Raw genomic sequence first — 15,238 nt, 5'->3', positions numbered from 1 at the left:
GAAAGACCTGAAGTTGGCAAATAAATACAGTAGAGGAAAAGCTTCATTTCCCTCATCAGAGGTGTAAAGTTGGCCAAACTGGGAACACTACCTGGCTAATGATGAACCAGCGTCTGTGGATCTTGATCTGACGACATTTCTGGAAACTTCAGCTTGGTTTTTGTAAATTATATTTAATGTATTTACCAGTGCCAAAATACAACTGTGGAAAGATTTGACTCTGCAATTATAACGATAGCAGCAATGTAAATAATTAAATAAGTGTATATGGCTCCAGCCAGAGGCTTTAACAAGCTACAGCAGGTTCTAACTTCATCACAGGAGCTGATCCCACATCTGCTTTTAACTAACACATCTGGAAACTCTCTCTCTCTCTCTCTCGCTCTCTCACTCTCTCCCCCACACACACACACACACACACACACACACACACACACGCACAGAGAGTACTGTAAGTTGACGTTTAACACCTCATCGATTACTGCCTGCCAAACCCTGCCTCTTCTCTCCACTTTTACACACCCACACACACACACACACACAAATAGACAATGACCGAATACTTATGGAAACAAAATCATATTATGACACACACACACACACACACACACACACACACACACACACACACACACACACACACACACACACACACACACACACACACACACACACACACACACACACACACACACACACACACACACACACACACACACACACACACACACACACACAGGAATCGGAATACATAAACAGGTAAACAAATGCATGTAAGCACAAAAACACAACCTGAGGCCAACAAATCAATATAAACACGCACACGCACACGCACGCACACGCACACACACACACACACCAGCCTCTCAGTCACCCATAGAGAACAACTCCTTGACTTGCCAGACAGAACCATCAGCCCATTTTAAATTGAAGCCGCTGGCAACATGTTTCTCACACACACACACACACACACACACAAATATACATGATGGAGGATTTATGGGCAGCTGCTCGGCTCCCGACAGCACCAGTTTGTCCAGGTGGAGAAATAAATCTACACCCAGGCTTCGGACTCGGCCTTTTCTCCCTGATCCATTTAGAGCCTGTCAAAGGGACGAAGGAGGAGGGTGGTGTATTTTTTCAGTTTGGGACGCTCTGTCGCACACAGAGACAGAAGACATGAGGATCTGATATGCATCTTCATGAGGCAGAGATCCTCTGTGGTGAGTTTAGAACGCCCTGTTCTTTAAAAAAAAAAAAAAGTAGTGAGTCCTTGTAGTGTCACAGTCGCTCACCATCGCGATCTGCAGCTGCAGCAGTAGCTGTGAGACACTTTAAAACATTTAGCGCCCGACTACCGCGTTTCATGTCAAACATCGTGCTTTTTTCTCGTCTGAGTCATTCTTCGTCTAACATAAAGCACGTAGATGTGAAACTTCCTGAGGATATCATCATCTCTGAAGTGCACTGCAAATTAACAAACACAAAACTGCTTCGATCTGCGCAGACCTGCTCATCACTGCTGGACCTTCTGAGAAGCATCGGGTTTGTAAGTTGTTTTTGCATATCTTTGCATCCCTGTTGAGTCAAAGAACTGTTTTTAGAATACAGCTGATGCCTCGGAGCACTGAATGATTCATAATAAACAGTCCAGACCTCTCAGGTGGTCTGGCACTGGCCTTAAACAGGATAAACACATTCAGACCAAAAGCAGCACCAGCATAGTTATTTCATACAAACCCACACACGAGAGGGTGGAGAGCGGTGGACTTGGAACCAAGAAGTGAACGTAAAATCTTGTCTCCTTAACAGAACCGTGCGTGTGTGTGTGTGTGTGTGTGTGTGTTTATTTTGCTTGCTGTTGTTTATTTGCAGGAGGGAGGAGCCGCTGCTGCACACGCTCAGCGGACTCACAGATTTTTAACAAATTTGTGATTTTCGGCTGATCTGAACATTTTGGACTTAAAACTGAAAGCTACACGGCAGTGATGTCACTGACTGTTCCTACATCAAAAAGCATTTGGGAGGCCAAGACCGTCCTCTCAGGCATCTGACTGGCTATCTGCCGCTAACAAATCTGCAAATCGGGGAGGTTGAAGGTGGGAGGAGGAGGAAGGGGGCTGGAGATGGGGTTGATTACTCTGTTGCCTTGGCAACTATCGATCGTCTCTAATTTAATTTACAGACAGTAAAAACAAAAACACCAGCTGGTCCCCAACTAGGGAAGTGTGTGAGCTGTGGTCTCGATATGTGTGTGTGTGTGTGTGTGTGTGTGTATGTGTGTGTGTGTTGATCCCAGGTGTGAAGCTTCCTCCTCCAATCACACACCAATCAACCTCAGTTAATATCCAACCACGAAATATCACTGATTATTGGCTAATTCGTGTGTGTGTGTGTGAGTGTGTGTGTGTGTGTGTGTGTGTGTGTGTGAATGCTATACGCTGAGGAGTTCACACTTTTATGGCCAGCATTTAACCAATCAAATGCTACAAGGTCAGAGACTGCTGGAGGGAACATCCACACCACTGCTGAGCTTTTACAAAATCAGCAAATCAGGTTTGAGATTCATCGCCTGCCTGGTACCTGTTTGAGGTACATCTGAAACTCAGCCTTTGTTTCCAGCTGCTTTTCTTTCCTCTCAGGTCATGTTTTCTCCACAGACCCTCCATCGTCCTTCTGTCCAACACAATACGTCCCAGACGCTCTGTCTCCCTGTCGACCTGCTCACCTGTTTTCATCACCTGAGCTTCCGCCAGCCCTTTGTACCGTCCCTGTCAGCTCCACAGCATTGGTTCCCCTGAGTCAGTCTCTCTGTGTTTGATTCCTGTCGCCTGCTCATCCTCCGTCTGCCTGTACGTCTGCTGCCCTTTTATTGAACACAACATCAGTTTGTGATGCCCTGCCTCCGCCGCATTAATACACATGGTTGAAATGAAGCAGGAGTATCCTTTAAAGCAGGTGAGAGCAGAGACACCTGAGATCTGCGCCCATATATGCACTCGACCAATCATAAGTCAGCCTCAGCTGTCAATCATTACGTCTTAGCCCGTTTTTATAGCATCAAAAGACGAATTAAAACCAAACTTCAAACATATGAACACATGAAAATAAATCAGTGTGATCCGAACTACTGTAAATGACAGAAACCACCTTTGGAATCATTTATTTATTAAAATAAAAAATATTATTGTATTTTATTTACTGCAGCCAACCACCAGGTGTCGATCCAGATGATTTGGCTTCACTTTTGGGAGCAGTAATGTCATCCATCTTTATCTACAGTCTGTGGTTTGAACCACCAAGCACCATAAGCAGCAGCCAAAGCACTGGAGGATGTTAAAGAAAAATATAAAATCTGAGCCTTAAACCTGTATTTCAGTGAGTTGTTGCAGGTGAAGGTGAAAACAGAGAAGGGATGGATGTTTCGCTCCAGAGGTGCAACACAGGTGCAGCCGTCTCTCAGTGACATTAAAATAGAACTCAATGATCAACCTTCATGGGAAAAGCGTCTCAGCCTCTCAAACTGACTGTGCTTTGGTTGAGTCAAAAGAGAAACAGGTGCAAGCGTCTCCTAATAATAATCATCTTTATGAATCAAGATCAGTAGATTAATTTCCCTCCCTGGCTGTGAGAATCCATCCCCCCGTCCCTGCCGGGGAAAAAAAGAGAAAGGGAAAAAGAAAAATGATGTTTGGAAGAAGAGTGAAGCAGGTGCAGCCGCTCGGTTACAAACAGACATCACTGTCATTAGAATAAAAGCTTTAATTCCCCGTCGTCTCATTAGCCAATAATGGCTCTGTTCCCTCTGAATGCCACAGCTGATTGGCTGACTCATCTCCGCTAATTCACTTTGTGCTAATGGAAAAAGAGGAGGAGGATGGGGGGGGGGGGGGGGGGGGGGGTCTTTTTAAGAAAGGAGAAGCTTTCAGTCTGTCAGTTTGAGGAAAATCTGCAAACGGAAGAAGATTAAAAAGAAAAACAATATTTTATCATTTTCCTGTTTGACACAGAGAAACCTCTGCTGAGGAAACTCGCAGCAAACTTTACCATTAGTGCAAAAAAAGCTGGGATCCATTAAGCTCTGCAGCCAACGAGTCCCTAATCGGATCTTATATTTATGTTCTCTCTCTCATCATTTCTTTTCCCTCTCTCTGACGCGACAGGGATCGGACATAAAGAACCTGACGACGCTGGGCCACGTTCAGTCGACGGAACACTGAGGTTAAAGAATATCTCAGTCGCCTCTGCTTTCCCTCAGAGGGAAATGGAACGTGAGCGAGGTCGGGGTAATTTAGTGTGGTACGCTTCGGAGCCGCAGATTCTCCGCGGTCAGGGTTTGACGATGACCGAAATAAAAACAGATTGTTTTTTAAATTTCCCACCAAACAAACCGGAAAAGATTCGGGGGGGAAAAAATGCAACTGAACGCTGTCACTCTCGGCAGATCAATGTCAGAACCTGGCACATGACACAGGCTGATATTACGTTTCACCTGAACCACTGAACAACCAGACTTGTAAATGTTACCCAGAATAAATCCATACACCAACAGTGTTGTAGAGTAATTACCTCCGCCAAGAAGGTTATGTTTTCACCCATGTCTGTCAGCAGGATTACAAAAAATCAACTGAGCAGATCCAGTGAAACTTGGTGGAAGGACGGGACACGGGCCAAGAAAGAACCATAACATTTTGACGTGGACCCGGACATAGGGGCGGGTCCAGGTATCTTTTTTTTTTGTTGTCATTATCACAGATTTCCCAGGGAATTGTTCATGGATCTAGAAAAAAAGAATCAGGCATATTTAGGGGACTGATATCCATGAATGTGTGACATTTGGTGCATATCCAAATAAAAATCTGGAGCTGGCCAGAGATCAGGTGTCAGTGTGGACACTGGAGACAAATGTTGACACGAGGTGTGAACATGAAGAGGTTGAAATTGCATCTGGATACGAGACATGTTTAAACAGCTGTGAACTAAATTTGAGTCAAAAGAAGTTTTGAACCAAGTTCCAGACCTTAGTCACCTAAAACCACGAGGTCAAGGAATCCCTGAAAATGTGTGTGTGTGTGTGTGTGTGTGTGAGTGTGTTGGGAGGTGCGGTCAGTGCAGCATGTCTCCTCTCTCCCCTCAGGCCTGTTTGTTTTGTTAGCACGCACACACACACACACACACACACACACACACACACACACACACACACACACACACACACACACACACACACACACACACACACACACACACACACACACACACACACACACACACACACACACACACACACACACACCCATCCTTCTGGGACACCCCCCACCCGCCTCCTGCTTCCTGTCCTGTCGCCTCATTCTCTCCTGACTCGCTGATGACATCACTCACTTTGAGAGTTGGAGCCAATCAGCTGTCAGATCAGCAGATACAAAAACAACACTGAGAGGTCACTACTATCGCCACGGTGACCGCTACTACAACGACAACTGCTACTGTTTTAACTACAACTTCTACTACTTGTACTGATGATACACATTCTACTACAGTGACTACCGTTTGTACTACGTGAACCACTGCTACTACCTCTCTTGCTGCATGTGCTCGTACCAGAACTACCTCAACTACTACTTATGTTCTACTACTTACCTTCTACTACTCGCTCTAATAACACTTCTGAGATCGCAACAATTGATACTATTGATCCTGCAACTGCTATTACTAGCACCTGTGCTACTGAAATAACTACTCATACTAGTTACTAAAATGATTACTGCCTGCAAAAATGATTCTACTTCGATTATTACTTTTACAAAACCTACTACTACTGATACTGACACCACCACAACTACCACTTCAACTCCTACTACTCCAAGTGAGACTGCTCTGAAAACGACTACTATTACAACTTCGGAGGCCGGAGATACAGTTAGGTTTAACCACGCGTATGCATCAAGTCGGTCTGGTGCGTTGTACACATGCTCAGAAATGAACACTACGTGTCTGCAACAGTCGGGCGAGGTGGAGGAGCAGATAACTCGACGGGGCTCACATATCATCCACGCACGGCACTTTTTCTGCCGCGAGAAGTAACCAAAGGCTTAACCTATTTTCGTTTATTCTGGCTTTTAAATCAGAGCGAGGCTCCTGCAGTGTGTTCACGCTCACAGTCCCAGCGAGGAGCCGTCACAGCAGCAGCAGAAAGCCTGACACACACAAACGCTCCATGGTGACCAGTCAGCGCGCCGGCAGACACGTCTGAGGGCGGCGACGCTCGCCTGACGGAGATCCACGTGCACAGCTGCTCTGACCGCGGATCACAGAGGATCTGAAGGCATCACCTGAGTCTCCCTCACTGAGCTTAACGTCTTTAGGCTCCACATGGGCTCCACACTTCCACTGTTTGCTGCCTGAGAGGAAAACCTGTAGACACGACTGTGGGCTTAATGTCACCGACTCGGATTCTGGATGTCAGTAAGGTTTTAAATAAATAAGAGGTCGTAGAGGCAACTGTACCTACAGGACTCAAAGACAAAACTTCTCCTTTAAGTTCTCTCTCTCTCTCTCTCTTTCTCTCTGTGTCTCTCACACACATTTGACCGCTCGTCCTCGGGAAACAGGAAAAGCCCATAATTCTTAGTTTCTGCTGAGACGTTCAGACCCACCACAGACAGCGTTCGAGTCCGTCTTCGCACACAGAGACGCTGCCGCTCGCTGTGTCCTGAAAAATAACAAGTCATAACTCAAACTCTGTTGACTTTATCTCCGTCTGTCCGTCGTCTGAGTCGCCTTACTTTATTTGTATTTTCTGATTTTCTACGCGTTTTCTTTCACGCAAAAGTAAAACAAAAGTTTGTTTTGATTCTGCTTCAAATCATGTTCTTAACACTCAAGTGAACTGACGCCAATTTATTCCTTTTGTGTCTTTTTCTCTATACCCATTATATTATTATATACCATATGTTCACAATTATTTTATTGCAATTGAGAAATAAATAGAAAATACAGTGTTCATTTATAGAAAAAAGTTATATTGTTATAAGAGTTAAGTTGCAATATTTAAAAAAAAAATCAAGACATCATTTCAAAAGATAAATGTTTTGAGATAAAAATTGCAATTTGGGGTTTTTAAGTTGTAAAATCTGATCACATCCTCTTTATCAGTTTTGAAGTTTTTTCTCACTATGTATTTTGTTTTATAAACTGACATGATGACATCAACTCAACATGTAAAAGGGGAAGAAAGGAAAAGTCCATATACCCTCATCCCTTTCTCCCTCGCCCTCTCCTCCTCCCTTTCACAAGGATCCCAGGAGCTGAGGTCAAAGTTCAGCCGGTTCACAAATGTCAACATTCCTAATAAAGTAAACACGACACAAGAAGTGTCACACGATGATGTACGACAGCTCGCGTCTTAAACATGCCAACAACAGGCCGGCGTCACGCCAACGGCGATGGAGCGACTGTCTGCGGGCTGAGCCCTTCGCAGACACTCGGCGTGAACGTGAGACAGTTTGGACTGAGAGCTGGTGTTTAACACCCGCACTCCTGTGATCCGGGCAGGTTTCACTGTGACGCTTCCAGGAGACGTCGGGTTGCCAGTGTCTCAGCGTCCACAGTCAGAATGTGATTATGTTGTTAGTGGATGACTGGGCCCGAGTCCCAGAGAACCTCTCAACCTGCTGCGGGACAGAAATAGCATCACCTCATCCAGGGTTCAGAGTGTTTTCTGTTTTCTTCCATGACCATTTCAAATGCTTTCCATTAAAGAACGATCGGCAGCACACACACACACACACATACAGACGCATTCTCGTATTAAGATGAACGCAACGACCAACTGCTGCGATGTGTGTACCGAACGGACAATCTCGCGGTCATGAGTCACTTGAAAATGTGTACAGACAGACGTGAAACAGGTTCTTATATTCAGTGTGACTCACTCTTTCCGAAGATATTGTTATCTCTGAGGCCCATCCTGAATCCACTTAGATTTACTCCTCGAAAACGGCAGAACTTCATTCAGAATACTGACGTTTTTAAGTTTCCTTCAGTATGACAGTATCTGTGCACATCCATGGTTACACTGCCCAGAGGAGCTGACGAGAAAGAATTCAGCAACATTTAATGGAGACTTAAATACATGAATACATAAATACAGCCCACTGCTGCTGTAACCACCGACCTGATGACGGCGATACTATACGCTGTGTATTTTTTTATTTAATCCTGTCGTTCTGCTCTGACAGTGTCTGTGTCTGTCTGAAGTCTTTGTCCTGCTCATGCTCACATATATACAAAGTTAAACACAAACCCACTTACGTGTTTACGTGACCAAGAAATCAAGTTACTCCCCTTCCTGGAAACCTGGTTTCTTATTATACAACGTTAAAAAAAAAGAAGAAAAAAATCACATTAGGACAGAAAGGCGACAGTCCTCAGCTGCAGTACTTAAATGCAGTAATTGTAAACTGCACTGGGAACACGTGATGTCTGTTGCTTTAAGAAAAACACGTCCTGACGACGGAATCAGACTAAAAGATATTACCTTAGTTTTTATTTCAAGGTAATTTAGATGTAGGTTACCTTTCCCTGTCTCTAGTTGGTTTGTTCAGCCTGACAGGTGAAAGGTCACGTTTGTCTCTCGTATCAACTGGAGGATTGAAACTCAACTCCCTGCTCTTTTTATTCAAGTAAATGTTGCCTTGCTCAGGGGTACTCTGGCAGCTCTTGGACAGAAAAAGAAAACTGTAAATAATTGTATTTGTTCCAATGATTTAACCCTGCGGTCCCTTCCGCTGAACTTCTCCTCCGTGTGGCGTGTCTGTGTGGTTTCTCCGTCCTGACAACTCTCTGTTTTTTAGTCTATCACCGAGTTTCCAATGCGGCCTTGTCTCCTTTAATCCAATTCATTACAGTCTGAGCGGCTCAATATGAAACCACAGGAGCGCTTAGTAGAGACGAAGATATGAAACCAGCGAGAGAAAAAAGAAGAAAAAAAACAACCGATCAATAAGGTTGATCTGACGGATCAAGAAATTACAAAGAAGAAATGCTGGATGAACCAGCTGGAGGCTTCAGGGCCAGACACCTCCCCCTGTTCTCCTTCCACTCCTGTCCAAAAGAATAAAGATTTTTCGAAGCTGAACACCGCGCCCATGTTCAGCACAAGACCTCAAGTTCGGGTAAAAGAAAACAAAAAAAAAAAACATAAATAAAAAAAAATAAAAAAAATTAATTTCCTGTTCGATAATCTGCACCAGCCGAATGTTAAAAGTCTGAAAACTACAAGCGGCAGGACGAGAACTTTGCATTAATAAAATTCCTCGCCTGCATTCATCAATAGATCAGCTGGTTGATTTCAGAGGAAAGTGAAAAAGGTGAAAAACAGCCATCACAGTTCTCCCAGTTTCACAAATCCTCTCGTTTTCCATACCAACAGTTGCTAACCCAAACATAAACCCCACATGGAATCATCATTTCTCTAGGAAACAGCAGCGCATTCAGCAACACCTCAGACAACACAGCAAATATGCAGGGGAGTCGCAACAGGACAGGCAGCTGTCTGGGGCCACACAGCTGAGAGAGGAAAGAGTTGAGGGTCTGAAGTACAGTTGGAAAACCAAATATGCCAAATCGGACCTTTATGTGAATTCAGTCGTAAATAAAATCAGGGCGAAAATATGAAATAAATGATAAAGATTGAGGAAAAATTCCAAGACCAAGCTTTAATGCTGGAAATCAAACTGATGTGGTCTCAACTGAGCCTCGGGCAGTTTCGTATTCCTGGTCTCTGAGAGTGGAGGAGGAGGAGGAGGAGGCTCCACTAAACATAGAACGTGTTCTCCGCCAACTCCAAGTCACACGGAGGCAAACATCTGAAACCAAAACCAGCGATTTCCACCGATCTGTTCACTACACGGACTCCACCTCCGGCTATTCCTCTCTTGCCCCCCCCCCCGCTCTTCGCTCCATCCGTCACAACTGGGAGGTCAGCTTTCAGAGGAATATCTCCCCGTGTGAATGAATATTAAAGCGGGCGCTGCGTGGGAGGAGAGGTGAGCGGGGTGAACCAGCCTCCATTTTTAGTTCTCAGCCAATTAAAATTCATCATTCACAGGCTGGAAAAAAATGGAGATGATTGTTCGGTCAAATGTGGAGGAAGAGAGGGTTTAAAAATGCATCTTTCATTTTTTGAATGGCCGCTGAAGATGCAGATTAATGTGTCTAGAAGTTTAGCATCAGTTCAACCAAAACGTTTATGGTTCCCTGTGTGGAAATGAACCAGAGGGTGAACAGAGAGAACGTCGGTGCTCACTGAAGAACCACGATGTGCAACAGAGCGAGCATGTTGATTTGACTGGATCTGTACAGGTTCTCCTCCCGGTTTACTACTTTAAACCAAATGACACTGAATTGAACATTGTTTTTCACCCTTTACCCACACGCTGGTTCTCCAGGGGTTCTACTGGGTCGTCAGAAAATTGACTTTTGGAAGATTTAAGTGGTTCTATGGGAGTTTCTATTGGACCGTAGGAAGATTTTCGCGGTTCTTTACAAGGCTCTTTTGCACTTTAGAAAGTTTTAATTGGGTCTTTAGAAGGTTCTATTGGACCTTAGGAACTTTTTAGTGGTTCCTCAGGAGGAGGCTGATGCTTTTGTCTAAAGTAATATCTTTCCTGCTACAACTTTAGGTTTCTGTGTTATTGTCCTGTTGATGATGCTTGTGGGAAAGACCAATAAATTAGAGATAATATTTTTCCTTGTAGTTCATTTTATGCAATCAAAGGACTGAAATACGGGACTGGGGGACCGATCAGGTCACAACAACTTGGCGGGTAATTCTCCTCAAACCCAAATGTCTACGATCAGATTTTCTGGGCATGGAGATGATTAAAACTCCAGACTGAAAACGCTCCTCCAGCTCTTCACCAGCTCTTCACCAGCTCTTCTCCGTCCTCTCATTTGCTCCGAGTCTGTTAGTCTCATCAGGACGGCGGAGGGGAGATGTCTGCAGCTCAGACTCAGTGGAGTCTTAAATCCTCCAGAGAGGGCCGAGTCTGTCCTGCAGGGAAACAGGCGACACTGTCTCTGACTGCAGCACTCCGACAGAGAACAGACACCTCGTGCTGCTAAGTGGCACATTTTTCTGACAGCAGCAGACGCTCTGAATAACTCTTGCAGCTTTCTGACACGTGAACCGAGGCCGGGCGACACCAACCAGACAACTCTGCAGCTTCAGACCAGGCTGAGGACGTCTCCTGTTCGTCTGTCCGTCCTGCTGTGACGCTCAGAGTCACATCAGTCTCTACACCTCTCTGCTGTTCATCCGTCCTGTCCGCGCTTAAAAACCCGGGACGTGAACAGATTGTATTTGCTGTGTGATGAATTCAAAACAGCACTCTGCTTATTTTCAGCTCCAGATAACAGTAATAACAATAGAGCCGCGGGGCAGCAGAGAGCCAGCCGGGCACATATGGAGGAAAAGACTGAGCCGCAGAAAATATGCAAAAGAAATGAAATATTTATCAGATATGTATAGCGCTTATGATTATTACGGTTATTATTGCCATGGTGTCACGGCAACAGGCTGCCCGAGTCTGAACAGAAGCAAACATGATGCTGATTCTAAGAACATCCAACACCAGAGTTCTAAATCTGGTGTTGGATGTTTTTATAAATGAATTCTTGTTAAGGTTTGGAATTTGTTTGTCTTCTATGCAACAAGTCACCTGCTTGTGATGGTCACAGATGTTTACTCATGCGCAGTGAAACTCGTCAGAGACGGAGAGAAGCAGGACAAACTCTCAATGACTCAAAACGACAGGAAAGACTCAGAGGAACCAACATGAGCAGGAAGCACACACACAATCTGATCGACCAGTTTCTCTCTCTCATCCAGACCAAACAAACACCCGAGATCCAGTTGTTAAAAAAATTAACGAGGTGTTTTTTTCCGTGCTCTTTCTCCTTCAACAGAAACTCCAGAAAGCAAAAAGCACACGAGCGATTTTTAAAGACTCACGCAACATTTTCCTCTCGGCAGAGGAAACGGCAACGATCTCAAACGCGCCAAAATCCAGCCACAAAAACCTTTTTCTGCTCACGATCACACAAAACATCGACAAATCGACCAGCGGTTTCCGCTCGTCCGTCACTCCATCCATCCTTCCCTCCTACCTTCTTCAGCTGTCCGCTCCGGGTTCCCACGAACACCACCGTGTGCTCCCCGTACGTGTAGGCCGCCACAGCGCCCATGCCCTCGGTGCGGTCCTCGTACAGCGGGTGTCCCTCGATGACCCTCAGGCCTCCGATCGGCTGGTTCAACACCAGGCCGCAGAAATCGTCTCCGATCTGCTTCGGCTGTGGAAACAGAAGAAAGAGAAAATGTTATTAATAAAAGTGATGAAATACGGAGTTTAAAACCTCATGAGATGCTGAGAGAAGCAGTGGAATTAAATTGATCCGTCTGTTCAGATGTGTTATATGATTTTCAAACACGGATCACAGCAGGACGACAATGTTCTGTTAATAACGGCGTTTGAGCTTCACACACGGAGCGTGATATCAGAGGAAAATGGCCGCCGTGTGTATATGATCCATTAAAATGAGAGACAGGTATTTCAGAGTGTTTCATGTTTCTGTGTCTTGCTGTAGAGAGCGTATAGAACAGGGAGGGGCAGGTTTATTACAGGGTCCACACACACACACACACACACACACACACACACACACACACACACACACACACACACACACACACACACACACACACACACACACACACACACACACACACACACACACACACACACACAGAGCTTGGCTAACACCCTGTCATTAGCGGGTTCGGGCCTCTGTGCATCACAGCGACAGAACAGGGTGGAAACTCTGAATCACACAGAAACGTTTGTTATACTGTATTTACGGGGACTCAGATCAGCTGATACGGAGCTCAGGTTTCACTCCGGATAAATATAGATTGAGTAAACGTTGTACAGTTTTTCCTTTGTCTCTCTCTGCTCTGTGTAATTGCAGCTGGATAGTGGTCACTTTGTAGAGACGAGTCAACGAGTCAGCGACTTCAAACGCATCCAAACCAACCGAGCCTTTCTATAAACAGCACCAGTTACACAACAGAGCGACGGAGGAGGAAAAATCTTCCGTGCTGTGACTTTACATTTTACACTGGATGCAACCTCGACCGTCACACAACGAACTCTCTCTGGTTTCACGTCTTTCATACGTTTCTTCTATATCTTAGAATAGCCACACACCTTAAAGCTCCCGTTAAAGGACTCAATTTGAGCTGTTCCTCAGATTCTGATGAAAACAGAGTCGCCATCTTAAATACCCACAATCCACATTAACCAACGCACATGTATCTTCATGAGTTAGTATCTATGATGACTGTTCAGGCTTTTATGAAAAAAAAAAACACAGTGTGACATGATTTTTCTAAATATGTTTTTCCTTACATGGGTTAATTTACCTTTGTATAATATTTTTGGTATATATTTATTATGATACGTATTTTTTATTACTGGTGATTGTTTTGATACATCACGTCTGGTGTCAATATGGATTGTGGGTATTAAAGATGGCCACTTTGTATGTAAAATGAAAGTAGAACATGGATCAGGCACTAAACAACAGATTATCATCGGGACCCTCAGAGTCATCGAGGCCCCAGGAACTGAACTTCAGTGGTTAGAGAGCAAACAGGGAGCTCACACATGTACAAGTACACACACACACACACACACACACACACACACACACACACACACACACACACACACACACACACACACACACACACACACACACACACACACACACACACACACACACACACACACACACACACACACACACACACACACACACACACACTGCTGTCTTGTGATAAAAGGGGGTCAGAGTCTGGACATAAGCCCCGCCTCCTCTCTCTCTTTTACTCAAAACACACACACACACACACACACACACACACACACACACACAAACCCACACACACGCACACACTCACTACAGTAACATAAGTAATTAGCTTGTTGCTGATTGGTTGGTCGATTAGTCGGTCGGCTGGTTTATTGGTTGCTGGGAGCGAACCCTCACCTTCCACCCCCTCCTATATCAGAGTGCAGCCCGAAATCGTCTCCCGGCGGGTTTCCCTGCCAGGTTGCCATGGCTACCACTGCAGGCCATTACCACCATGAATAAGAACATCTACCTCCCGACCTGAAATAACCCCACTGCACGCACGCACAAACACACATGTACACACACACACACACACACACACACACACGCCTCCTTCTTTTGGTTTGGTTTTTGTGTTTCACATGTTGTGTTACATTTAATCTTTTATGCAGCGACGTGAATGAAAAGATTTGTGCCTAAATGTCAGAGACACAGAATGTGTGTGTGTGTGTGTGTGTGTGTGTTGCAGCCTGAAAGCAGCCTCTGGCCAAACCATGATCCACAGAGGAAAAGAGACACAGAGACAGAGACAGAGGGAGACGCAGACGTTTCTGTTTCTATCACCTGCAGGATTTATTTCACTAAGTTTTCCTGTTGATTTTAACATTATTTTACCCGTCTTTTATTTGTCACTGTTATACCTTTTGTCAAAGGTCCTGATGATCTTTTTGTTTCCTGTTTTTTTTTCCACACAAAATTGTAAACATTTTAAATTTGTAAATCCATTTCCATTATCAAATCCCTGCACTTTATGTCTTATGAGAAACATTCTTACTGACATAGTTGTTGTTTTTTAACCAGGAATTTAAAAATGTTGGTGTCTGTGTACTCTGCAGTTGGTTCCATAGTTATAGAAAATACTATAAATGAGGAACAGGGATGGTGAAAATTAAGAGCAGGGATTTCTCTTCTTTGGCCGCCGACGAGGTGGAACTGTAGCTGCTCGAACATTCTGGGGTGAAGCCTCAGTGTTAGAGAGTGTGAGAGAAAAGATTTAAAACAAAGGTCATTCTGACTGTTACTCGTTCGCAGTCTGTCTCAATCTGTGGCTCCTGACTCTGGTCTGAAGTTTGTTGGTTAACTCACCGTGTGGATGCAGGGCAGCTCCTTGTTGAGTAACCACGGCAACGAGAGGCGCCCTTCTCCCCGGTAACAGGAGCGGATCCTCTCTCTCATGGCCAGGTTGATGTCGTGGAGGGTGAACAGGCAGAGGACCGTCTCTCTGGGCGGGTTGGAGCGATTCTTCTGACCCTGGAAGTAG

At 44.8% G+C, this 15,238-nt stretch overlaps 1 protein-coding gene across 1 annotated transcript in view; it reads right to left on the bottom strand.

Annotated features, from left to right (window-relative positions):
• plxna3 (plexin A3) overlaps positions 1-15,238 on the bottom strand; it is an 87,650-nt gene that overhangs the window by 50,507 nt on the left and 21,905 nt on the right. Inside the window, exons 5-6 of the mRNA XM_035645012.2 lie at positions 15,064-15,228; positions 12,172-12,354 (exon numbers count right to left, since the gene is read on the bottom strand). Coding sequence (XP_035500905.1) covers positions 12,172-12,354; positions 15,064-15,228 — 348 coding nt within the window. The remainder of the gene's footprint in view (positions 1-12,171; positions 12,355-15,063; positions 15,229-15,238) is intronic.

This window comes from Scophthalmus maximus, chromosome 3 (genome assembly GCF_022379125.1).
Source record: "Scophthalmus maximus strain ysfricsl-2021 chromosome 3, ASM2237912v1, whole genome shotgun sequence".
Lineage (NCBI taxonomy): Eukaryota > Metazoa > Chordata > Actinopteri > Pleuronectiformes > Scophthalmidae > Scophthalmus > Scophthalmus maximus.
The sequence above is the reverse complement of the archived record's forward strand: the minus strand, read 5'-3'. Positions and strand labels throughout refer to the sequence as shown.